This window comes from Cucurbita maxima, unplaced genomic scaffold, assembly GCF_002738345.1.
Source record: "Cucurbita maxima cultivar Rimu unplaced genomic scaffold, Cmax_1.0 Cma_Scf00037, whole genome shotgun sequence".
NCBI classification, from domain to species: domain Eukaryota; kingdom Viridiplantae; phylum Streptophyta; class Magnoliopsida; order Cucurbitales; family Cucurbitaceae; genus Cucurbita; species Cucurbita maxima.
The window spans coordinates 431,978-456,762 of NW_019272053.1; the positions used below are offsets into that span (position 1 = coordinate 431,978).

The 24,785-nt window shown below is 39.7% G+C and overlaps 3 protein-coding genes across 4 annotated transcripts; all 3 read right to left on the reverse strand.

Moving 5' to 3' along the window:
* Positions 1-471: 471 nt before the first annotated feature.
* On the reverse strand, positions 472-4,691 carry LOC111468626 (nuclear envelope-associated protein 2-like). Of its 2 annotated transcripts, XM_023113904.1 has the most exons (6): positions 4,486-4,691; positions 3,905-4,195; positions 3,676-3,783; positions 2,158-2,619; positions 1,965-2,066; positions 472-876 (listed from the first exon to the last, which is right to left on the reverse strand). In XM_023113904.1, exons 2-6 carry the CDS (start codon positions 4,061-4,063, stop codon positions 703-705), a joined length of 1,005 nt encoding a protein of 334 aa, XP_022969672.1. In that variant the 5' UTR covers positions 4,064-4,195; positions 4,486-4,691; the 3' UTR covers positions 472-702. The 2 variants fall into 2 exon arrangements, with proteins under 2 accessions (XP_022969672.1, XP_022969673.1); XM_023113905.1 differs by lacking the exon at positions 4,486-4,691 and having other exon boundaries at positions 3,909-3,985.
* Positions 4,692-7,294: 2,603 nt separating this feature from the next.
* LOC111468593 (probable L-cysteine desulfhydrase, chloroplastic) lies at positions 7,295-11,439 on the reverse strand. The gene is made up of 2 exons (XM_023113852.1): positions 9,844-11,439; positions 7,295-7,675 (listed from the first exon to the last, which is right to left on the reverse strand). The coding sequence occupies exon 1, from the start codon at positions 11,220-11,222 to the stop codon at positions 9,855-9,857; it is 1,368 nt and encodes a 455-aa protein (XP_022969620.1). The 5' UTR covers positions 11,223-11,439; the 3' UTR covers positions 7,295-7,675; positions 9,844-9,854.
* A 4,474-nt stretch (positions 11,440-15,913) lies between these two features.
* On the reverse strand, positions 15,914-19,706 carry LOC111468599. Its single transcript, XM_023113860.1, has 4 exons — positions 19,525-19,706; positions 17,747-17,905; positions 16,219-16,401; positions 15,914-16,172 (listed from the first exon to the last, which is right to left on the reverse strand). Exons 2-3 carry the CDS (start codon positions 17,892-17,894, stop codon positions 16,250-16,252), a joined length of 300 nt encoding a protein of 99 aa, XP_022969628.1. The 5' UTR covers positions 17,895-17,905; positions 19,525-19,706; the 3' UTR covers positions 15,914-16,172; positions 16,219-16,249.
* Positions 19,707-24,785: the final 5,079 nt, after the last annotated feature.

Consider the following 24,785-nt stretch of genomic DNA (forward strand, 5'->3'; position numbering starts at 1 on the left):
GTCCCCAGTTTGAACTTGCGCTTAGACATTTTTAAAATTGATTTTTTTACTTTTTCCTGAACAACGATTTCGCTATTGATTCTCGTTATTTTGGTTTTGGTTTTCCAGCTTGTCTGGGTGGTGTAGTTGATTATGACGCTAGTCTCACATGCTAGAGGTTCTCAGTTCAAGCCTGGGCTCAGATATTTTTAAAATTATGTTTTTACTTTTTTCTTAACAACATTTTCATTGTTGATTCGTGTACAAATCGTTAGTTTGGAATCTCACCTTGTCTGGGTAGTGTAGTTGGTTATCACGCTAGTCTCACACACTAGAGGTTCTTAGTTTGGACCTGGGTTCGGACACTTTTTAAAATTATGTTTTTACTTTTTCCTTAACAAAGTTCAAAGAGGTTGATAAGAAACTCATTTGAAAAGCATAGTGTTAAAACGTAATAGAAAATGACCTACAAAACAAGAAACGCTAGAAATCGAGATAGTAACGAAGAAATACCGTTAGTCGAAGTCTCAAATTAGACCGAGTTTCTATATGACCTAGATGAGTGGCTACAATTAGTTGCTAGCCTAAGATAGGCTGTTCTACATATAAATACAGAATCACTTCCTGTGATTTTGGAAGTCACTGTAAATCTACAGAGAACAAGGACAAAGTTCACCTCTACCATGCTACTTCCTACACTACTATACATTCTAATGATTTACCTCATCGCTTTGAAAATACTACGAGTATCAACATCGACATCGAAGCCATAACCTTGAACCCCGAGGTTTCCCAAAACTTTAGTTTTTCGGATTCGGTAGTAGAACTAGCTCCACCTTGCTTTCCTGCCAACTGATCTCGAAGTTCCTTTATGGCTTTCTCCCGTCGCTCTCCAATCTGTTACGAACCAAATGCAGGTTAGTTTCATCTACAAGACCAACTCCTACATTATTTTTGTATGAGGGTTAGTAAGGAAGCCAGTTTTACAATATTGGTTTTATGGTCTAGGCTACTGTAACAGATCACGCCCCACCGTTAGTAGATATTGTCCGTTTTGACCCATTATGTATCGCCGTCAGCCTCATTTTTTTAAAATGCGTCTACTAGGGAGAGGTTTCCACACCCTTATAAGGAAAGAGGTTTTCACACCCAAAGTTTTGTTCCCCTCTCTAACCAATGTTGGATCTCACAATCCACACTCCTCCTTGGGAGCCCAATGTCCTCGCTGTCACACTGTCGATGTCTGGCTCTGATACTATTTATAATAGCCCAAGCCCACCGTTAGTAGATATTTGTCCGTTTTAACACGTTACGTATCGTCATGAGCCTCACGATTTTAAAACGTGTCTGCTCGGGAGAGGTTTCCACACCCTTATAAGGAAAGTTTCGTTCCTCTCTCCAACCAATGTGGGCCCAATGTTCTCGCTAGCACACCACTTGATGTTTGGCTCTAATACCATTTGTAACAGCCCAAGCCCACCGCAACCACCTTAGGTGCCCAACGTCCTCGCTGGTACATGTAACAGCTCAAGCCCACCACTAGCAAATATTGCCTGCTTTGGCCCATTACGTATCGCCGTCAACCTCATGATTTTAAAACACGTATGCTAGGGAGAGGTTTCTACACCTTTATAAGAAAAGTTTTGTTCCCCTCTCCAACCAATGTCTGGCACTGATACCATTTACCATTTGTAATAGCCCAAGTCCACCGCTAGCAGATATTGTCTGCTTTGGCCCATTACGTATCACCGTCAACCTCACGATTTTAAAACATGTCTACCAAGGAGATGTTAACACACCCTTGTAAGGAAAGTTTCATTCCCCTCTCCAACCACCAATGTGGGATCTCACAACCATGAAAGGTGGTCCAAAAACAATATCCCATCGAGCATCGAGCACCGAGCCAACAAATTTACGTTCAATGTAAGTCTTATCTACACTAAAGCTAATAAACCATCCAATTCTAAACAAATCAAAGTGTTTACCCTTTGAAGTTTTCGTGTTTGAGTGCGAGCTTCTTGCAGACAGAACTCCAGCTTCAACACCCTCTTCTTTAGTTCTTGGTCAGCTCGTCGTTGTTTCTCTAACTGTCGATAAGAATATCAAAATACATAAACGAACACAAAAACAATTCGAGAAAGTACACTATACGCAGTCGAGCCAAAGAAGTTTACATACTTGTGATTCCAACTCCTTGGTTTTCAGCTTCCAGTGAGCAGTCATTGTCTTGATTTCATTTCTTAATCTTGCTATCTCTTCGTCTTTTGCAATCAACAACCTATTGATCTTCACAACATTCTTGGGAGAAACCTCATCTAATATCTTCCTCAATTCACAATCCTTGCTCACACCAGATTTGGCTAGAGCTTCCATAATCTCATGCTCAACTCTCAACACTTCATCTTTCAGTTGCTTCTGAGACGATTCCCTTGCCACGAGATCTTTCTGTAGATCGTCGAGTTGTTCTCCCAACCTTTTTACACGATCTTCGTGCTCTTTTAAAGACGTGTTCTTTTCGTCTAGTTCCTTCAAAAGCGCTGAACACTGGTTCTGTGCTGATTGAGCTGAGGCAGCACTTGCATCAGCTGTTGCTTGAGTGGTGGCAAGCTGTAGTCTCAGTCCATCCAGCTCGTGGAGGTACTGCATTGAACAACATGTAGGTAACATTCATCGATAATGTACGTCGATAACACCTTAACGAATTTAAATAAGCCAAGCCTATGAAGGTAATAGAGAAGTGGTGTATTAATTACAAAAAGTAGGGAGGAATTATAAACAAGATAGCTCAAGAAAAGGAAGGCAGTGTTTGGTTGTTAGATACCATTCTTATTCAGGTAAAGACACGAGCAAAGTCTACATGTGACAGTCTGGGCTTGCCGATCTTGTCTTCTTTGAGCTTTCCCTTCCAGGTTTCACCTCAAGGTTTTAAAATGTGTTGGCTAGGGAGAGGTTTCTACACCCTTATAAAGAATGTTTCGTTCTCCTCTCCAACCGATGTAGAATCTCACAATTCACCCCCCTTCAAGACCCAACTTCTTCGCTGGCATTCATTCCCCTCTCCAATCGATGTGGGATCTCATAACCCACCCCCCTTCGGGGTTCAGCGTCCTTGCTAGCACACCGCCCAATATCTGGCTCTGATACCATTTGTAACATCTCAAGCCTACCGCTAGCAGATATTGTCCTCTTTAGATTTTCTATTTCGGGCTTCCCCTCAAGGTTTTTAAAATGCGTTTGCTAGGGAGAGGTTTCCACACCCTTATAAAGAATATTTCGTTCCCCTCTCCAACCGTTGTGGGATCTCACAGTCCACCCCTCTTCAGGGCTCAGCGTCCTCGCTGGCATACTACCCGGTGTTAACCCTAATACCATTTGTAATAGTCCAAGCCCGCTAGCAAATATTGTCCTAAAAAAAGTAACCAAATTGTACTTCCCCAACTTTCTTCCTACTAAAGAAGAAAGGAGGAAAACAGAGAGGGCAAAAGAAAAAGGCATTAAGGGAGGTGAGGCTTAGATGCTTGACCTTTTGGGAACTTTATTGCTCCAAACTGACCCATAAAGAGAAAAGTACAGCAATCACAACCAGAATATGATAGCCAAAAGCATCAATAAACAATACAACTTCAAAGGATCTAGGCAGGCCCCAGTTTATTACTTAATGAAAAGTTCTATAAGAAACAGATTTGGGATTCAAACCTTGGTGGCTGTATTTGCAGAAGTCTTGAGTTGTTCATCCTTCTCATCCAATTCCACATGCAATCTCCCAATTTCTCGTTCCATAATCATAGTCTTAGCCTCTGCTTCCTGAAAAAACACCTCAAAACATCACTCGAACTCGAAATCCCATCAAACCCACAAGAAAACAACGCCTAAAACGAGGTTTATTGAGTCAAAAGCTTCAAAGAAAACACCCAAAATCACATGCCTGCCTTGTTTGAGCCTCTTTGACAAACGATTCTTCTTGAGAAGAAAGGCGATTTCGAGCCTCCTTTAACTCCGCCGCCAACGACACAACATTTCTCCTAAAACTCTGTTTCTTCTCATTCAAATCCTTCAGCAATGGATCAACCTCAAGAACAGACATGGGTAGAACAACAATATTTGGATCCAAGAAATTAGCCTCAAGCTATTTCTATACAAGTTCATCCAAGGAATTTTGTAAGACCCGCAATAAATGGTCTCACGAGGATGCTATGTGAAACCTAAAGTGATACATCTGCATGTGGGATAGGGCAGTTGCGTGCATTTAATAATATAGGTCGACGAATAGAGAATAAAGAAATAAATGATTGAAACTCGTAAATTACAACACGTTTGACGAAATTTCCTTCAAATTTTTCATCAGATCTTTAAAACCCATATGAATTTACATCGTAGAAGACAAACCCAGAATTTTCTCGGGAAAATTCGGCTCAAGAAATCCGTCAAACGACAAGGGAAAATGAATATCCATAACCCCACAATGACTTTTCTCCCCTAAAAAACAAAACCCATATCAGAACTTACAGAGAAAAACAGATAGCGGCGGGCTGTTCGTCTTCTTCGTCTTCATTTGTGTAGCAGAATTAAGGATTAGGGTAATGATCCGTTCGCCATTTTTTAATTTCTTGACGAACAGTGGAGTGAATTACGGGAACCCATTTGATTTGATGGAGGGATTTCAAATTTGGTTTTTTGTCGGTATTGGAGTTTGAATCGAGTAGCGGACAGAAGAGGGCGACAGCAAAGGAACGGGGTGGATTTAGGTTCGGTTCTGAAGATTCCCGAGACTTAGGTTTGGGGGAAAAGGACGAATTTGGAAGCTGAGATTTGTGTGGTTTGTGAGTTTGATTCGAGTGGGGAAGCGCGGCAAAATTCCAAACCAAAGTTTTGGCTCTCATTGCTACACGCCATGATCATTTTGATTCGATTCGTTTGATTTTGAGTGTGTCGTTTGTTCGTACTATAGTTTTAATAAATGGTTCGATAACAATGATGAATCTCTTGTACAAAGTGAAATGAGCATTCGTACTCTTGTACAAAATGAATGTTCTTGGACATGTGTTTATATAAAAAAATTTCATTTATTTCCTGTATGGATTATTTGGATGTTTTTTTTTTAATTTTTGTATTTTTTTTTAAAACTTATTCATTACAAAGATTTATATTTTTTAATATTTCATTACCTATAAAAATGTTTGTTTTCTTCTCCAATCAAGGTGTGATATCACAATCCACTCCCTTTGAGGGTCAGCGTCCTTACTGGCACATCGCTTCGTGTTTACCCTCTTCAGGAAACAACAAGAAGGTTGGCACATCGTCCGATGTCTGGCACACCTCCTCGTGTCTACCCCTCTTTGGGGAATAGCGAGAAGGTTGGCACATCGTCCGGTGTCTGGCTCTGATACTATTTGTAACGGCCTAAATCCATCACTAGCAAATATTGTCCTCTTTGAGCTTTCTCTCTCGAGCTTTCACTTAAAGCTTTAAAACGCATCAACTATAGGGGAAGATTTCCACACCCCTTCCCAACCAAGGTGAGATATCACATCTTCCTTCCTCTCGTGATTTATTTTTCTCGATTTCTTTCATTTTTATTTTTTATTTTCTTGATATTTATGTTTATTATTGTTTTTTTAATAACCCTTTTAATTTATTTTATTTTTTCAATTATTTGTATTGTTTGTGAGGTTTTGGATTTTTTTCGCTATTTATTTTTTTATTGATAAAAAAATAAGATTTTTATCCATCAATCATTTTTAAATGGTTTATAAAAGAGTCCGAAGGAGTGAAATAAATAAATTATATATATTTTTTGAAATATAGTATTTATAATTAATATTTCGAGTTCTAAAACATTTCTCATGTAACATTAAATGCAGTTATTCGATTATTAGACATTTTTTCTCGTGATCATAAATAAAACATTTTTAACCAAACCGTCCAAAAAAAATGTATTTTTCTTATTTTAAAACCTTAGACTTTCGTTTTTCTAATCTTTCTATATATCTTCGTTTACTAAATATTATATTTAAAGTCAATGCAATTAATAGAAGGATAAAAAAGAACATGGTTATGATTTGAACTCGAAGAAATCATGTAAAAAAAATCGTTTTTTAGTGCAACAGTGGAATATGGAAATTTGTAACTTCAACTACAAGAAAATAGTACATTATCAATAGTCGTTGAATTATGTTTACTTTTGCCTCGGGTAGAAGATTATCATAAGTTTACCTTATTTTCATTAACATGAACTAAACTAAGTATAAAAATCTCTCATAGTTTCACTATTCTTTGACTCGGTAAAGCATATTCTTTCTCCTTCCGGTTTTCTAAGGATTCCCTATTTCTGGCATAGTAGGGACTAAAGAAAACATAGTTGCACGGAAATTGTGCATTAGTGGAAAGTCAAATGAATGCCTTGTGCAATCAAATATGAAAGGGGTTCTGACTACTTCTTGGGTTGTAATTGCTCCCTAACAATTTTCGCGTTGAACCTACAAATATCTGTATTTTTTAGTTCTATCTAGGCAGAAGGGAGCTTGACTGCAAGACCCTTAGTTCTATCTAGGCAGAAGGGAGCTTGACTGCAAGACCCATCTGTCGAGTCGACGCGCCCCTGACTTATCTTGATTAAGACCAAACAAAAAAAACCTATAAAAAATGGAGTGTTTCTATGTTATATAGTTATATAGACTTGTATCTAATTATTGAGAGTGAAAAAAATCATCCCACCCGAGCATGTGAACTCAAGGTGGGGGCTCAATCTCAAAGAAAATGAAAGAAAGAGAAGCCCAATCACCTTCTTTGTGCGTCTTTCTCGTGGCGGGAACAGAACAGGAAAGACCCGACTAACCTGCCCCTGGTTGAGCTCAACATTCGACCTAAACCTTTTTTTTTTTATGTTGAGAACCCCAAGAAGATCTCGTACTACTTCCACGGATTTCCTAGATACCCAATAGACGCTTTCTTCTCTTATTCACAATTTCTAAGTGAGATCAACTTTTTGGTTCTTCAATCTGATTTAGGTGGGGAAAGAGAAAGCATTATCACAATACCAAATTAAGTTACAGGCCTTTAGACATGCCTCATAGGCTTATCACTCACCTCCGAACGAATCGTGGTCATTCACATCTCGGTCAAACGAGAAATTTCGAGAACCTTGATATTTTAGTTAGACTAAATTAATAATTAAAAAAAAAACACCAACGATTTTTATCCAAAACTAACGTTAAGGGCATTGTCAAAACTTTTAAAAGTTTATTTTAACCGATCTAACTCGAGAGAAAAAAAAAAAGTCAACTATCTAAACAAAAGAAATGAATTAGTTTCAACATACATGAAATTGCAATTCATTAAAATCTGCAGTCATTTAAGATGGAGCATACAAAGCACTTGCTGCATGGAAACTCGAGAACTCGAAAACTCGAAAACTACTAAAGTTACAGTCCAGTCTACATCATATGAGCTTTACTCGTATGTATGATCAAAACACGGTACTTCGTTTGAAAGTTCAAGAGTCGAAAGGGCGAGATTCGAACATGTACAACAACCATTGTCCTCTAGGACTTTCATTTAAAGTCATTAAAAAGATAATGACATTATTTTCTGCTTGGTGCATCCACCTTTGAAGTGTCTGGGGGTGTGCCCATGGCGTTCCGAAACCATGGCTGTGCAGCAGAAGATGAACCACCGCGGGCTGCTTTTCTAAGCCTTGCTGTATGGGCAGAGGGATCGAAAACGACTTGTCAATGGAAAATGCAATCCGTTCATCTGTACTATATGAGCAGCATAGAGAAATAGCAAATGAAAGATATCATTGACTCCGACCCGAACGATAAACCAAAGACGTGGGACTTTCATCTGATCGTTCTAATCATCTTCTACCTCAAATCAGACAGAAAGCTTGAATCTTAAAAAACAAATCTAGTTAAGTTATCCTTCCAAAAATCATGGGTATGTAGGTGTACACAGTCTTGATATTATATAATATTACAGCTTATCTAATCATTACCCTTATAAGTAGTTTTTAAAATGTGTATTGTACGAAATAAGCATCCAAACCGACCTCGAGCTTTTTGAATCACAAAGCTACTTTCAAACAACGTAACTGTGAGATCTCATATCAGTTGAAGAGGGGAACGAAACATTCTTTATAAGGGTATGGAAACCTCTCCCTAGCAAACGTGTTTTAAAACCTTGAGAGAAAGCCCAACAAGGAAAGGTCAAAGAAGACAATATATGCTAACGGTAGGCTTGGGCTGATACATATGGTATCAGAGCCAGACATCGAGTGATATGCCAACGAGGAGGCTGAGCCCTGAAGGGGGGTGGACACTAGGGGGTGTGCCAGCAAGGACGCTGAGCCACGAAGGAGGGTGGATACGAGACGGTGTGTCAGCAAGGACGCTGAGCCACGAAGGGGGGTGGACACGAGGCGGTGTGCCAACAAGGACGTTGGGCACTGAAGGGGGTGGATTGGGAGGGTCCCACATTGATTAGAGAAGGGAATGAGTGCTAGCGAGGACGCTGGACCCCAAAGGGAGGTGGATTGTGAAATCCCACATCGGTTGGAGAGGGGAACGAAGCAATCTTTATAAGGGCGTGCAAAACCTCTCCCTAGCACACATGTTTTAAAACCTCGAGGGAAAGCCAGGAAGGAAAATCTCAAAAAGGACAATATCTACTAGCGGTGGACTTGGGTTGTTACAGTACTAGTTTTTGCACCCAACAATCAAACAAGCTGATATGAAGAGACGCCAAGCCGCAAGTGAGATTCACATATTGATGAGAAAATACAAGAGGATACAAAAGAGGGGCTATAGAGTAAGGTAAGAAGGGACGGGTTGGGACTCGAGAGTACGAAACCTCTCGACACCAAGGTATGGCTTATGCTAAGTCTGTTCATTTTGACAGCATCACAAGCCTTATTTCTTCACCCCCTAAAAGAAGTGAGGCATATTTAAGAAATTGGAGGATGCTGTTGCTACATGTTATCAGACAACTAACTAATTCCTTAGAGTACATTTATTCAAACAGAAACTGCACTTGCAACTACCAACACGACAGAGATGTTCCTTAAAGTTCACATCTAATTTAGTTAAATTCTAGGACTATAACAATTTCCTTTCCCAATAATTGTAAGTCAACCTGTTGGGTCCACATTCATGCCACAGGTGGGGACAATACAAGATCTCAAACTGACATGAACAGACTACAAAAGTAATATAAATTAGAAAAAGATCCTCGTCTCTAGGCTTTGACCAGACTTAGGTACGCCTCCTAAACTTGCCTTATGTTTCTGTACGACACTTGTCTCTAGAGATGTCCACGAGGCGGGATGGGGATGGAGAAGCCGTTCCTGTTCCCGTCCCCATCACTACCACTTTAAGGGGAGACCCAGAAGGAAAAGCTCAAAGAGGACAATATCTAATAGCGGTGGGCTTGGGCTGTTACAAATGATATTAAAGCCAAACATCGAGCAGTGTGCCAGCAAAGACGTTGGGCCCCAAGGGAGATAGATTGTGAGATCCCACATCGGTTGGAAAGGAAAACAAAGCATTGTTTATAGGGGTGTGGAAAATTCTCTCTACCAGACACATTCTAAAACCTTGAGGGGAAGCCGGGAAGAAAAAGTCTAAAGAGAACAATATCTACAAGCGGTGGGCTTGGACTGTTATAGGCTTCATAACTAAGAGTAAGGTGCCCAATAAAATGAGCATTCTAATCGTATATTCATGCATGATTCGGTAAGATTTGTCATCGACAATCATGGAACTACATACAGTAAAAATAAGAACAAGAACAGCTACCTTATAGCATCTCTTCTAATAATAGCTCCCTAAATTTCATTAACCATATACGTAGAAGCAAAAGAAGCCATACCTCTTCCGTCCTCATTTCAAGAGCTCAGCACAGGTGAAGCCAGCTCGAACAAGTTCATTGATTCCATCTCTCAACTTAACATAATCCTCAAACTTGTTGTACACTTGATGAGAAATCCGTGCATACCCCGTTATAGTACTAGTTTCCCCCTTCCTCGGAGCGCGATAATATATCGGAACTTCAACTCTAAATTCTTCACGCAAATGTGTTCTCAACATCATAGTATCAGATTCACTCGAGATACCCAAACATGAAGGCAACCCCACCATGATCATACTCGCACACATACTAGGCGGGCAACCAAGACGCGTCTTCCACGACTCTACCAACATCTCTCCCATCTTCACAACAGCCTCGTGATTCCGCTTTTTGATTCCCTCAATCCCATCTTCAAACCTATTAACGAACTTCAAAACCGAAGGCACGACCAACTGAGAACTATAATCTCTAGTTCCAATCCAAGCACTTTCTATGGCCAACCCATTACCATATTCATTAGAAACAACAGGATGATGCAAATCAGAGAGACTTGGGGACCTCCTAGAATACAAGAAAGCAATTGAAGGTGGACAAAAGAACCATTTATGCAAGTTACTAGTGTAATAATCAGCACCAATCTCTTGCATATTGATATCAGTACACCCAATGGCATGAGCAGCATCAACAAAAACTTGATCAACACCCTCTTCTCTACAGATTTTTACCAATTCCTTAACAGGAATAACTACACAAGGCATCGATGTAATATGATCAATCACAGCCAAACGAACTTTCCTACCATTAGCCTTTCCTCTCTCTAAAGCCTTACGAAATTCACATATAATTTCATCATTAGATTCAACAGGAAAAGGCAATTGAACCTCAATTACATACGCACCAGCTCGAGAAACATATGCCTCTACCGATTTCTTCACAGCACCATACGCATAATGAAGCATGACCGCCGCATCACCCTTCTGGAATCTCCCCTCGGCAAAATCCCTAGCGATTTTCTGAAGAACAATAGCAGCCGCAGTGGTGGCGTTATCGACAATAGAAACTTCATCGATATGTTCGGCATTGATGAGATCCTTGATTATAGTTCTGGATTCAAGAATCCCCTTCTTGAGTTCGTTGAAGTAGAAGTAATCCGGCTGCCGGAGAAACTTGAGCTGCCATTGTTGTTGAGCGGAAATGACAGAAGAAGGGCAACAGCCGAAGCTGCCGTTGTTGATCCGAGCAACGGAGAGGTCATGGTGGGCAAACTCGGATTGAATTTCTGAGTCGGAAATGGACGTGGGTGCGATTTTGGGCTTTTTGTGCAAGTGGGTCTCGGTGTCGCCGTTGAGATGAGGCGTAGAATCGGGGCGGAGGTAGCTTTTTTGACAGTGGGAAGCCATTAGAGGGAGATGGGTGAGCAGGATTTAGGGTTAACGGTGATGGGTGAAGAAGAAATTGAATGAAAATGAGAAAGAGGGAGAGAAATGGGCAAAAGGGGCGAGGAAAGAGAGAGAAATGCGATAAGCGGGGGAGTTTTGTTCGTGAGAGGAAAACGTCAAGGGGATTGAAGAGAAAAATGATGAGAGTATGAACAAGTGGGTTTGTACAGTGCTTAAAGAGCGAGATTGTTCCGTCCTCCATTAACAGAGTACACTATATGAGTGGGCGCTGTTTAAGCCTTTTGCTGGTTTGGACATGAAATTGTTCTTAAGAAGATGTTGGAAATGGTGATCCACCCATAATTGATATCATTCCTAACACGACAGCTACTATAATTGATATCATTTATAATATGGTTTGAATTGAAATGAAGTGTAACACGGATCTTAAATCCTCTATATGGTATCCATATTTGTTCTTTATTTTCGTATAAAAATTAAAAATCAAAGATTAAAATGATAACTATGAGGTAGATCATAATTTGATTTTGGAGGTTAAAAAATTTGGGTTGGGTATCTTTTTTAAAAGGATTTTGGTGTTGATATGGGTGCTTGATAGGACATGGGAATGAGTGGCACAAGGGAATGGTTGATTTTTTTTTTTTTTTTTTTTGGTGCTAGTTACAAGAATCTTAATGAATGGCATGGTCAATGGTTTTACTTTGACTTATTTGATAATTAATATTCCCACTTTGATGGTAATTTTCCAAGAAGTTTAATTTTAGTTTGAATAATTTTAAATGCTATGGTTAGGATAAGTATATATATTACCTAAATTTCGAGATTTTGAAATCTGGATTGAGATTAAAAGGACGAGGAAATAAATAAAAATAAAAGATGAAATTTAATGAAATTTAAGAATAACATATGGATAACACAAAAACTAAATAGAAAATAAAGTTTAATTATAATATAGGGCTTTTCAAATTTATTATAAATGGGGAAATGGATTTGAGATATAATTACAAAACGGAATATGAAAGACTATAACACAAAGACGGATTGACGCTCTGGAACAGCCTCCTAAATGATTTTATAGCTCTCAAACGCTCCTCCACCTTAACCAATAACTTGTAAATACCTGAAAAAGAAAGGGAAAAACTTGCGAATACGCTTATCCTAGTAGGTATCCATAGATTTTACTCTAGGTTTGGACCTAGTCTTTGCTAGTATTTGAGCATTTCGGGTGGCTGAAAGTTTTGGGCGATACTTTAGCTGCTCATAGACCCACTCTGGTTACGGAGGGGGTGATTCACCCATTTTTGCCATCGCACGTCTTTTGGGTTGCAAATTTCATCATGGGGTGAACTACTTTTCTATTATTAGACTTAGGTAGCTTGTTCTCCCTAAGGAATGTGTAATCGGTGTCTTGGGTTGAGCCTCTAATTCGTAAAACTCTCTCCTTGTCGGGACAGTATGTATGTGCTAGCCTGCTCTTGTTATCCATAGGACATTAGCTAGCGAGCTCTGGCCACAGAACCATCTAGTCACTCAAGGTTGGGGGAGCAATCCCCATGTGCTTGCTAGCTACTAAGATTACCCGCATAATCCTACATCCCCTTTTAGGACGGATCTGTTATGCAGGCTAATCCAACTAAATTGTTTGTCACACGACCCTAATCGGGCTTGGCTTGGCTCAACAGTATTGGTACAGGAATGGAAAGGGAAAGTCTTTGACCTAGCTAGCGTGTTTTGCTTATGTAGTGAATGACCAGTGACCTGGGTTGAGGCATAACCTCGTATACTCTATAGGGACAATATACTGTCTACCAATATGAACATCATCCATAGAAGGTTAGCTGGCGGACCCTCCTACGAGACCATAAAGTCACCAAAGCTTGGAAAAGCAACCTCTTCGTGTGTCAGCCAACTACTAGGTTAACCTATGTTGTCCCATGTCGCCCTCTCGAGAACGGGTTTACAACACAGAGACCCTGTTTAGGAAACTGTTGGCATTTCTAATGGTTAGGGCACCTAATCGTCTCAACGTAACTCCCCTCTATGACCTATGCCTACCTTGACGGTTTGGGTACCAAAGACTCTAATGACACAGTCACACTGCTATCAACTTTGAAAAGTTACCTTGGTTATCCTTAGATGATGTGGAGGTCTACTAGGTTCTTAGGGGATCTAGACAATTTAAGTCGCTTCTCTCGTTTACAGGACGTTTAGGGTTAACCCCTCAAGCTAATCCACTCTCTTGATGCACACAAGACTAGACCTAACGATCTTGGGGTGCAGGAGCTTCTAGAAACATACTGATATGGGTCAACTCAAAATTGCTCTAGCTCTGGCACCATAGCCTTAACTTGGTTCTCTTGTGCATATGGGGAGATTATCCTATCGATCACCTGAAGCACCGTATACATAATCTAATCATGTGTGCAATTTTATTAGGGAGATATCATATCGATCACCTAAAGCCTTGAAACATAAACTAAAATACTCTGGCAAACAAACAAGCAAATAAGCTCAACGAGGAGATAACATCCATCAATCACCGGGAGCACAAATCACCACAACTCATCCTCCTTTTTAACACAGCGAAAATCATATAGAGTAGCATTCATCACAAATCTTATCATAGGGGCATTCTAGTAATTCTTACATGCATGCATAACATACTCATCCATATTGCTCAACTCGTATTCTAGTCATGCTATTCTATTTCTAACTTTGCATAATACATAACACAGCATGCTACTCGAAAATCTCAACCTAGGGGCATAATGTTAATTTTACCATAGCATACATACCGTACATACTCATCCAAAAATGCTCTTTTAAAGTCCTTAACATACACTCTCTAACCACCTAAGGTAAGGAATGCTCGCATGCTAGCAAGTCTTAGTGATCTTATAAGGTATTACTTGCCTAAAGTCTGTGTGGTTACTTACTTGTATGACGTGTGCCTTCTCGCCTAGCTTTTTAGTGTGTTAAAAGCTTTCAAAATTCCTGAAATTTATATGGTAGGTCCTAATTCAAGAAAAATTAGGATTAGCACTGAAATCAGGACAAAAAACTAATAACCAGAGGTCGAACGAGGCAAAAAGAGGGTACTCACACGCTCACACATGCGCAGAGGGAGGATAGACGCGCTCTCGGTGTGCCACGTGCCATGTTGTAATTAGTTAATGCATCTCCCACGGTGCAATTCAAATCTCAAGTGCATACGAATTACTAGGTGACCACACGTGGGACACACGGTCAACGCGTCTGAGGTGGGTCAAATCATCTCGCGGATTTAGATCGAGTGATGGCTCTCAGGTCAATTAGCTTCATAGATCCACGCTCGCCTACCGCGTGTCGACATGCATCACTTGCTTGCTCAACTATGCAACATCACTCAATGTTTGACATGCGTCTCTGCCTTCTTCAACGACCTATTGTTGATCTCCGTCTGACATGTGGTAGCTACACCTGTCTTTCATAGATTCAACCCATTTTCTTCCAATTTTCATAACTTTTCTTACCTATCTTGAATTAACTTAATAATCAAGTCCAAAATTGGTTTAGAATTCAAAAATTACAAAATGTATAGTTTTTTAACGTTCATTGGAACGACGTCTTCTCGTCTGAATCAATTTTAACCTCTTTCACAAAGTTGTGTGAGATCCCTCCAATATCAACATATGAAAATTCATAACTTAATTCTAAGAAGAGAGAAACCAAAATCAAGAACCTTTACCTTTGGTTCTTCCTCGATTATTTATGGATTTGAATAAATCAAAACTCCAAAATGGTTCTCCCCAATCCTTCCGAGCATTTCTTGCTAAGGATCTTTGGTGAAATTCTAACCCCAAGCGGTTTCCGAGTAGATTTCCACTTCCTCTCTTTAGAAACCCTAAAACCTTTCTTTTCCTCTCTCTCTCTTCTCTTTTTCTTTTCCCTCTTTATTAACTCTCTAAGTAGGGTTCATAGTCGCCTAATTAGGTAAGGTGGGTCAAAATGACCAATTTACCCTTTCGGGTTGACTTGACAGATTTTCTCCCTTTTTCATTTTACGCTCACTAAAATTGTTGGAACTAAAGTCTATAGGAACCAAGCTCTAACTTTCTCCAAATTATAAGTGTGAGGAAGCGACTTTTTCTTTTAAAACAAGATCTTACTACATGCATGATAACATAATGTACCTGTCCGTACGTAACATACTAAAGAAGTAATCCATTGTCGTGTGACACACAACATGTGTTATATTCTGTATTAAAAATCATGATTCAGTAGAATGATGCACATAATACTTTTATACTCATCATGACCATGAAACCCTATAAGACGAGCGTATATATATTCATGGCATTTCATACCTGCAACGATAACATATTTTATATTTTTAGTTCAACAAATATGAAATAAAAATGAATTATTGCCCTTAAAATGACCATTGATGTTTGATTTATTGAATTATACTTGAATTGAGATCCTTTTCCGAAAGCAATTTAGGTCAATTTCGGTTTGGTAAGAGAAAGTGTACGGACTATGATTCTTATTGGACAAAATAAAAGGGATATGTACCTACATTATGTATGAGTTGAAAAAAACAGTTCTTTTTTGGGGGAAAATAACAAAAATGTCTACTCAATAAATGGAATTGGAGTCACTTTAATTATACTTTCAAAACCACCCCCAACAAGCAACTAATGGGGTCGGAATATATAAAGCTCGATACGACATCTAAAATTAAGTTACCAATTTAATCCCTATGAAAATACATTTCGCAAAGCCATTGTCACATTGTAACATACTCCGTCCAATAATTTCTCCTTAGCTATGACGAGTGTCGAGAGACTTAACAATAACAACGTAACTGAATACATGGTTGTATGGAGCCATGAACGAACCGAGTATGTGGCAAGATAGTTAACTATCACGTACTCAACCATAAACACAAAATTGTAACTTTAAAAGCAAAAGTTAGCTCCTATAAAGAAACATCTGAAAAACAGCCATTTAATAATACACTAAGATCATTGCGCTTTGAATGTCAATTACCTTGCAGCTTTCCCTTTGTCATATGCAGCAATGTTCTGGGGTTCACATTCTGGACTAAACAATCGAACAAGCAAAGCCGAGGTCGCACTCATTGATGCTGCTCCACAAGCTGCCCAACGCAGACTCCTAGGAACTGTAATTCTTGGACCTATCACACAACAGAATTCAGAATCCCACAAGCTTAATAAGTGCAATATTAAAGCCCTCTAAGATCACAGGCTGATGCTTTGCGTTGGATTTGAATCTAACCTTAAATATTTTTCTTGATTTAATCAAAGTTACACTTGTTTTCTATGAAAAAGCAAGAAAAGTGCTTCTATTTGCTTCTACAACATCCAGAAAGTCATAGAAGAAAGGCAACAAATGTAACGAATCCGGCAGAGAAATATCATGTGTTCATACTATGTTTGAAAGTAACTTAAAAGTATTATTTTACTTAAAAAAAAAAAAAAACTGTTCAAAACACTTGAATGATTCGTAAGAAAACACTGATAAAGTGCATTTTCCCCATTGGCTCAAGTGCTTGATGAGAAAGAACCCAAAAGAAAAGTATTCTTAAGAATGATGGACCAAGCACGAATATGATCCGTCGTTAAGCACTTCTTTTCGAAGGTGCTTGTGATTAAAGACTTTTTGTGAAATCCACATTGGTTGGAGAAGGAAACGAAACCTTTCTTATAAGGGTGTAAAAACCTCTCCCTAGTAGATGCGTTTTAAAAACTTCGAGGGGAAGCCCGAAAGGTAAAGGCGGAAGGGGAAACCCAAAGAGGATAACATCTATTAGCGGTGGGCTTAGACCGTTACAAATGGTATCAGAGCCAGTCACCGGGTGGTGTGTCAGCAGGACGTTGGCCCCCCAAGGGAGGTGGATTGTGAGATCCCACATCAGTTGGAGAGGGGAACGAAGCCTTCCTTACAAGGGTGTGGAAACCTCTCTCAAATAGACGCGTTTTAAAAACCTTGAGGGGAAGCCCGAACGGGAAAACCCAAAGAGGACCTAGCGGTGAGCTTAGGCCGTTACAAATGGTATCAAAGCCAGTCACCGAGCGGTGTGCCAGCAGGGACATTGGCCCCCAAGGGGGTGGATTGTGAGATCCCACATCTATTGGAGAGGGGAACAAAGTCTTCCTTACAAGGGTGTGGAAACCTTTCCCTAGTAGACATGTATTAAAAATCTTGAGGGGAAGCCCGAAAGGGAAAGCCCAAAGAGGACAATATCCGCCAGCGGTGGGCTTGGACTGTTACACTTTTGTTATAAACACTTATTTTAGAAGTTTATAAGTACTCCCAAACATACTCGTATTTAGTCGACTTAACCTAATACCTATTCGAACTTCGATTCAGAATACTCTTGCTTCCATTTATATGGTAACTAAATAGATTAGAATCAATAAGGAAACTCATTAGTCTTCACTAAGAGGTGAACGGGAAAAGGGAAAAACATGCAACTTGATCATGCATTTAAAACCAGATAAGAAGAATACTTGACAGACCATAGTGTAATCTGCAGAGAATCCAGAATGCAAGTCCCCCTCCAACAGTACATAATCCAGCAGTCTGTTTCATCAACTGTGAACACGGTTTAGCGTCCGATCTCATTAGCTCACCATCAGAAAAACCAAAGAACCGTCTAAGCGCCATCTGCTATATTCCTGGACCAAATCAAAATTGATAGCTTCATAAATTGAGTTTAAAATCTTTGCAGAAACCATAATTCAGTCAGTAGAATAAAAAATGAGTATGGATTCTTTCTAAAACATCACTAGAGGCAATATTCCAATTTCAATCAGGCATGGTCCATTTAGGGGATAATAACATCCCGGCTTCATGCACACACCTGCTGTATTCGGCACAAATTTGACCAAGTCAGGCGTCGGATGCTGTTGAAGAAAGAGTTTCATAGGTAGCTGAAGAAGGGAAGGAAGTCAAATTTGTATTCATCACAAGGTGGAGATAAGCGTTGGATTATCATATAGTATGAGCTCTGTGCTATTCCTTTGTTTTGAAACTTTTCTTTGACTGCTCTGCTCCCCCAAAAAACGGGAAAAGACTTTTTGAAAATCACTGGTGGTTAGTCCGGACATGGGACTTTTTGGGCATCAAAGTTTTTTTTGGATGAGACACTGAGCTTTCAATCAGAAAAATTAAGTAATGTACAAGAGCATATTCAAAAATCAACCCAATAAAAGGAGTTTTTGGTCAGTTTGATTTGAGAACACAAATACAACTAGAGCTTTAGGCTGCTTATCCAACAGGCTAGAATGCAGAGGCTTAGGCTTAGCCAGAAGATTAGAAAGAGTTCAAAGTTGATTGTGATTCTGGTTTGAATCTTTAAACAAATCATATGAAAAATTGGAGCCTGATGGAACCTGAGCAGAGGGAAAATGAACCAACAAGCCAACCAATACAAGATTTCTTCTTTCTCTTATCCTATATATGCAATGTTAATCAATCCATTTTAGATGCAATTTGTTGTTCCGTAATGCCACAATCTTCAAAAATGATATGATACCCAATTATTGTAGCGGAAGCGAAAGCGAGATCAATCACACTCACAAACAGAAATTAAACAAAGTGACACAAAAATTTAGGTGGTTTGGAGAGAGGGATTCCCCTGCATCCACGGGTGGTAGCCAATCACTATAACCAAAGTGTTTACAAGTCTCTCAACAAAAGGTCCTCCCAATTGCTTCTAGGCAAATACAAAATGACAATGATTCCACTCGACTCCACGCCTCAAAACAATGTTAGACAAGCCTTTATATAGACATAACAATACTAATTCTCATACCTAAACCAAATAAATGAGAATACGAAACAAAATGGTTATAAACTAAATGAAAATTAATAACCAAAATAAATGATACTATAAACGTTATGAACTAAATGAGAGTTATAATAATACATCTTTGTGACAACTTACAACACAATTATCATGTTCCAGGTTGAATTCGTTACTGAGAACAGAAGAACACAAGTTAAGTTTTGTTTAAGAACCTAATCACAGAGGACTGGAAGACGAAGTACCCAAAGACAAAGGCCTAGGAATGAGAACAGAGGCGGCTACGGTTAGGATCAAATGCCAGAATCGCCAATCACTAAAATGAATAAAGGAGGCAAGGGATTAAATCAAAGGGGTTTCGATTCGGTTTTCTGGGCTCAATATTTCGGGTTGTAACAAATTGCAAGCACTCACATAGAGACTTTACCAGTAATGAATCATGAGACAGAAATTGAAATCAAAAGAAAGATAAACGAAGCAATATAATACCTGAAGAACAACGGCGAATGCGATTTGGCGTAGCCGGTGCTTCTGCCGCCGCCGGTCCCAGACTCTGAGCTTCGGAATTACAGAGAGGATTGAAATAGAACGCGTAATGCGACTAGCGAAGAAGAAGATACTAGCGCAGAATTTGGGGCTGCGCTGATGAACTAAATATTTTTTTTACAATTTTTTTTCTCCCTTATTATTATTTTTAGGGCAGATTATAAACAGATATACAAATGACTCAAATACAAAGATAGACTGATGCTGTGGAACGACCCTCTTGTAATCGAATAACTCTTGAACGCTCCTCCAACTTGATCGACAACCTGTGAACACCTAAAAGAAGAAAGGGGAAAGGGGTGAGTATATAAATATATCGAGTAAGCTACTTATTTGAAGGTTTTCATTGCTTTCTTAATTTAGTAGGTATCCACGAGCATTACTTCGGGCTCTAGGAAGTTCAGGCCTAGTCTCTCTGCTACCTGAGCCTTTGGGGTGCCTCAAAATTCTGGGAGGTACTTTAGTAACTCATGGACCCACTATGGGTATGAAAGGTGTGGTTCACCCATTTAGGAGCGATTTTCTATTCTTAAACTTAGGTAGTTTGCTTTGCCTAAGCAATGTGTAACCCGTGTCATGGGTTAAAGCGTGACCTCATAAAACTCTCTCTCTAGTGGGGACAACATTGTGTTAGTTTGCTCTCGTCGTCTAAGAGATGTTAGTTGGCAAACCATACCCACAGGACTATTTAGTCACCCAAAGTTAGGGGAGCGACCCCCTGTGTTTGTCAACTACTAAGATTACCCGTGTAATCCTACATCCCCTCTCAGGATATATTTGTTGTGCAAGATAATCCAACTAAACTATTAGACATACAATTCTAACCGACCTAGGCCTGACTCGATGATAATGGTATTAAAGTGGAAAGGGAAGTGGAAACTTTGTTGACACCATACCAATTGCTAACGATATGGAGGCTACATTTAACTTGCTGAATTGCTACAATCTTTATGCTCTTTCACCTTGGCAGCCTACTTTGATTACATAGTGAATGATTGGTAACCTGGGTTGAGGTGTGACCTCGTACATTCTGTAGGGACATTATGGTGTATGCTAGTCTGAACATCATTCATGGAAGGTTAGCTAGTGGACCCTCCCATGGGATCATAAAGTCACCTAAGTTTATTGGGAGCGACCTCCCATGTGCCGATAAGCTACTAAATTAATGTATGTAGTCTCATGCCCTCTCCTCTCAGGAACGATTTACAACACATATGCTATGTCAAGAGACTACTGGCCATCTCCACATGGTTGAGGCACCTGATCTTCTTGACTCACCTTTCTTATCCAACCTTTGCCTACCTCGACAATATGGGTACTACAGTGGAATTTTGACGGAATGTGTACCGAAGTAGATAGGTAGCAAAGATTCTAATGATGCTATCATATTGATATCAGCCTGAAGATCAACCTTAGTCATCCTTGGATGTCATGGAGGTCTACTACGTTCTTAGGGGCTTATAAGTGGTTTCAATCTCATCTCTCGTTTCCAAGATATTCAAAGTTAGCTCATCGGGGCTAATCCAAATCTCTGGGTGCATTTAAGTCTAGACCTTTGATTGCCACTCACATCTTGTGGTGTAGGGTCTACCGGGAACGCTTTTGACCTAGGTCAATGTGTACATCGCACTAGTTGTAGCACCCTAATCTTAACTCAGTTCCCTCATGCATGTTTTGCTAGGGAGATATACCTATCGATTACCTAAGCACTTAATCCATAATTTAAACTTCACCTTAGACCCTGCACCAACAGACCTCTGGGAGTTGAGGAGGTCTGTTGGATGCCTAGGGCAGCTAGGTGGCTTAACACAGACTTTTAGCTCCATACTACTCTGTGTTGACTCATTGAGTCTTTCTTAGTCTAGGTGCACTAGGGTCTAGACTCATTGACTTTTGCTCACGATCTTAAGGTGCTCAGTCTACTGAAGGTGTCCTGACCTTGGTCATAGTCTAGTCAATCTAACTCTAATGCTCTAGCTCTGTGTATATAAGCAAGATCTATAGGGAGACTACATAGTCAAACACTGAAGTTAAAACATACTATATCATGCAAACATACAAGAGAACTAGATCAACAGGGAGGTAATATTCATAAATCATTCGGAGCATAGATCACAATAACCATCCTCTTTTCTAACACAACAAAAAGCATATAAAACAACATTTATCACAAATCTCATTACTGGGGTATTTTGATAATTTTTTTATATAATGAGCATACTCATCCATACGGCTAAACTCATACTCTAGTCATGTCTCAGAAATCTCAATCTAGGGGCATAATGGTAATTTTATCATAACACACATGCAATGCATATTCATTCAAAAACGCTATGCCAAAGTCCTTAACATGCATTTTCTAACCATCTAAAGAAAGGAATGCTCATACTATTACGTCCTAGTGATCCCTAAAATCTTAGTCGTTACTTGGATGATGGGTATCTTCTCGAGCTAGTTTTTTCACGTTTTAAGAGCTCCAAAATTTCTAAAATTTAATAGAAAGTTTCTAATTCATGTCAAAATAGTGTTAGTATGAAACGAGAAACAGTTGGAGGTGTGGGATAGAGAAAAAAGAAGCACCACGCATGCTAACATGCGCCGTCACACGCGAATGTCTTGGTTCCAGGCACGTAGCCCACGTGTGGATACAGCACGAGCTCCGAAGGAATAGGCACGCTCGTTGCATGACATGTGGCACCTCCTAATTGGCACTTCTGTGCTTCCGATCCCAGGTTCGATTCTTAAAAGTGTTTCTTCTATGCTTCATTTTTCTCCGTACACCGTGTCTCCACCGTTTCTACCTGAAGCGCGTCCGGGCTTATGTTTGACACGTGTTACATCTCATTGCCAGACACGTTCATCACTTTTGCCACCGACGCGTGTCAATTTCTTCATCTTTCCACCCAATTTTGTGTTGATTTTTTTATACATTTTTTTTGGTAATTGTTAAGGATATTTAGTAATAAATTATAGTTTACCATATATATTATATTTGATATTTTATTATAAGACAAATATCTAATATTTGCCTTATTATCATAGGTATCTTTCCATTTATTGTTATTTCCATTTATTACTATTTCCATATCCTTGTAGTTTATTTGATTATAAATAAGATAACTTTCACACCATTTATGTGTGGTGGATTAATCAAACATTCACATGGTATCAGAGCCCTCTCGATTTAACAACCCCGATCATTTCTTTTCAATGGCTTTTGAATCCTCTAATCTTCTTCTCCACCACCCTTGCTGGTTTTGACGCCGCAGGGGCAGTCTTCATGGCTGCCGTAGTCGGAGCCGATTGATTACTCTTCGGCTCCACCCTATTGACCTCCAAATCACCTTTCGTCATACTCTGTACATACAACCTCACCTTTTCCAACCCAATTGGTTTCCCCCTTGGCCAATATAGTCTCTCTCATTTTCTTCCCCATCAACCTTCATCCTTCACATAAACCCTAACCTAAACCTATCAACCTTTTGCAGAGATTTACCTTCGGAATCTGGGTGCCGCACTGGCCTATTCGCCAACCAAGTTGCCGCCGCCCTTCCTGCCAAAATTGGCTTCTTCGCCCGATGAGGCGACTCTTCCGACTGCCCTTCTCGCCAAAATTGGCTCTTTCGCCCAATGTGGCGACTCTTCCGGCTTCAACATTGTCTTTGTCCCTTGCTCTAGGTTTCCCCTTCTACTTCTTGGGGTTAGAAATATTCTCACCAGAGCCAAGGCAGCATCGTCGCTAAGCGACAATCCCTCTTCATGGGTTAGACATATTCTCGCCGAAGCCAAGGCAGCATCGCCGCTGAGCGGCGATCCCTCTGCAATTTTTGATGGCCAAGAACCGGGTTGTTAGCATCTTCATGAAAAGTGTTTCTCAACCTCTTTGAATTTTTCAGATTCAAGCTTCACGTTCGTTTAAATCCGACGCTTAGCTTGCGGTGGGGTGTTAAGGATATTTAGTAATAAATTATAGTTTACCATATATATTATATTTGATATTTTATTATAAGACAAATATCTAATATTTGCCTTATTATCATAGGTATCTTTCCATTTATTGTTATTTCCATTTATTACTATTTCCATATCCTTGTAGTTTATTTGATTATAAATAAGATAACTTTCACACCATTTATGTGTGGTGGATTAATCAAACATTCACATGGTATCAGAGCCCTCTCGATTTAACAACCCCGATCATTTCTTTTCAATGGCTTTTGAATCCTCTAATCTTCTTCTCCACCACCCTTGCTGGTTTTGACGCCGCAGGGGCAGTCTTCATGGCTGCCGTAGTCGGAGCCGATTGATTACTCTTCGGCTCCACCCTATTGACCTCCAAATCACCTTTCGTCATACTCTGTACATACAACCTCACCTTTTCCAACCCAATTGGTTTCCCCCTTGGCCAATATAGTCTCTCTCATTTTCTTCCCCATCAACCTTCATCCTTCACATAAACCCTAACCTAAACCTATCAACCTTTTGCAGAGATTTACCTTCGGAATCTGGGTGCCGCACTGACCTATTCGCCAACCAAGTTGCCGCCGCCCTTCCTGCCAAAATTGGCTTCTTCGCCCGATGAGGCGACTCTTCCGACTGCCCTTCTCGCCAAAATTGGCTCTTTCGCCCAATGTGGCGACTCTTCCGGCTTCAACATTGTCTTTGTCCCTTGCTCTAGGTTTCCCCTTCTACTTCTTGGGGTTAGAAATATTCTCACCAGAGTCAAGGCAGCATTGTCGCTAAGCGACAATCCCTCTTCATGGGTTAGACATATTCTTGCCGAAGCCAAGGCAACATCGTCGCTGAGCTGCGATCCCTCTGCAATTTTTGATGGCCAAGAACCGGGTTGTTAGCATTTTCATGAAAAGTGTTTCTCAACCTCTTTGAATTTTTCAGATTCAAGCTTCACATTCGTTTAAATCCGACGCTTAGCTTGCGGTGAGGTGTTAAGGATATTTAGTAATAAATTATAGTTTACCATATATAATTATATTTGATATTTTATTATAAGGCAAATATCTAATATTTGTTTTATGATCATAGGTATCTTTCCATTTATTGTTATTTTCATTTATTACTATTTCCATATCCTTGTAATTTATTTGATTATAAATAAGATAACTTTCACACCATTTAGGTGTGGTGGATTAATCAAACATTCATATGGTATCCTTGATTAATCCACCACACCTAAATGGTGTGAA

Bases quoted from the DNA above. Each gene is read 5' to 3' on its own strand.
- LOC111468626 (XM_023113904.1), bottom strand. From the start codon at position 4,063: ATGTCTGTTCTTGAGGTTGATCCATTGCTGAAGGATTTGAATGAGAAG. The intron at 3,784-3,904 runs GCATGTGATTTT...GTGTTTTTTCAG, and splicing joins AAGAGGCTCAAACAAGGCAG to GAAGCAGAGGCTAAGACTAT. The intron at 2,620-3,675 runs GTTTGAATCCCA...TGTTCAATGCAG, and splicing joins CTGCAAATACAGCCACCAAG to TACCTCCACGAGCTGGATGG.
- LOC111468593 (XM_023113852.1), bottom strand. From the start codon at position 11,222: ATGGCTTCCCACTGTCAAAAAAGCTACCTCCGCCCCGATTCTACGCCT.
- LOC111468599 (XM_023113860.1), bottom strand. From the start codon at position 17,894: ATGGCGCTTAGACGGTTCTTTGGTTTTTCTGATGGTGAGCTAATGAGA. The intron at 16,402-17,746 runs GTCTGTCAAGTA...GTTGTGTGATAG, and splicing joins TCTCTGCAGATTACACTATG to GTCCAAGAATTACAGTTCCT.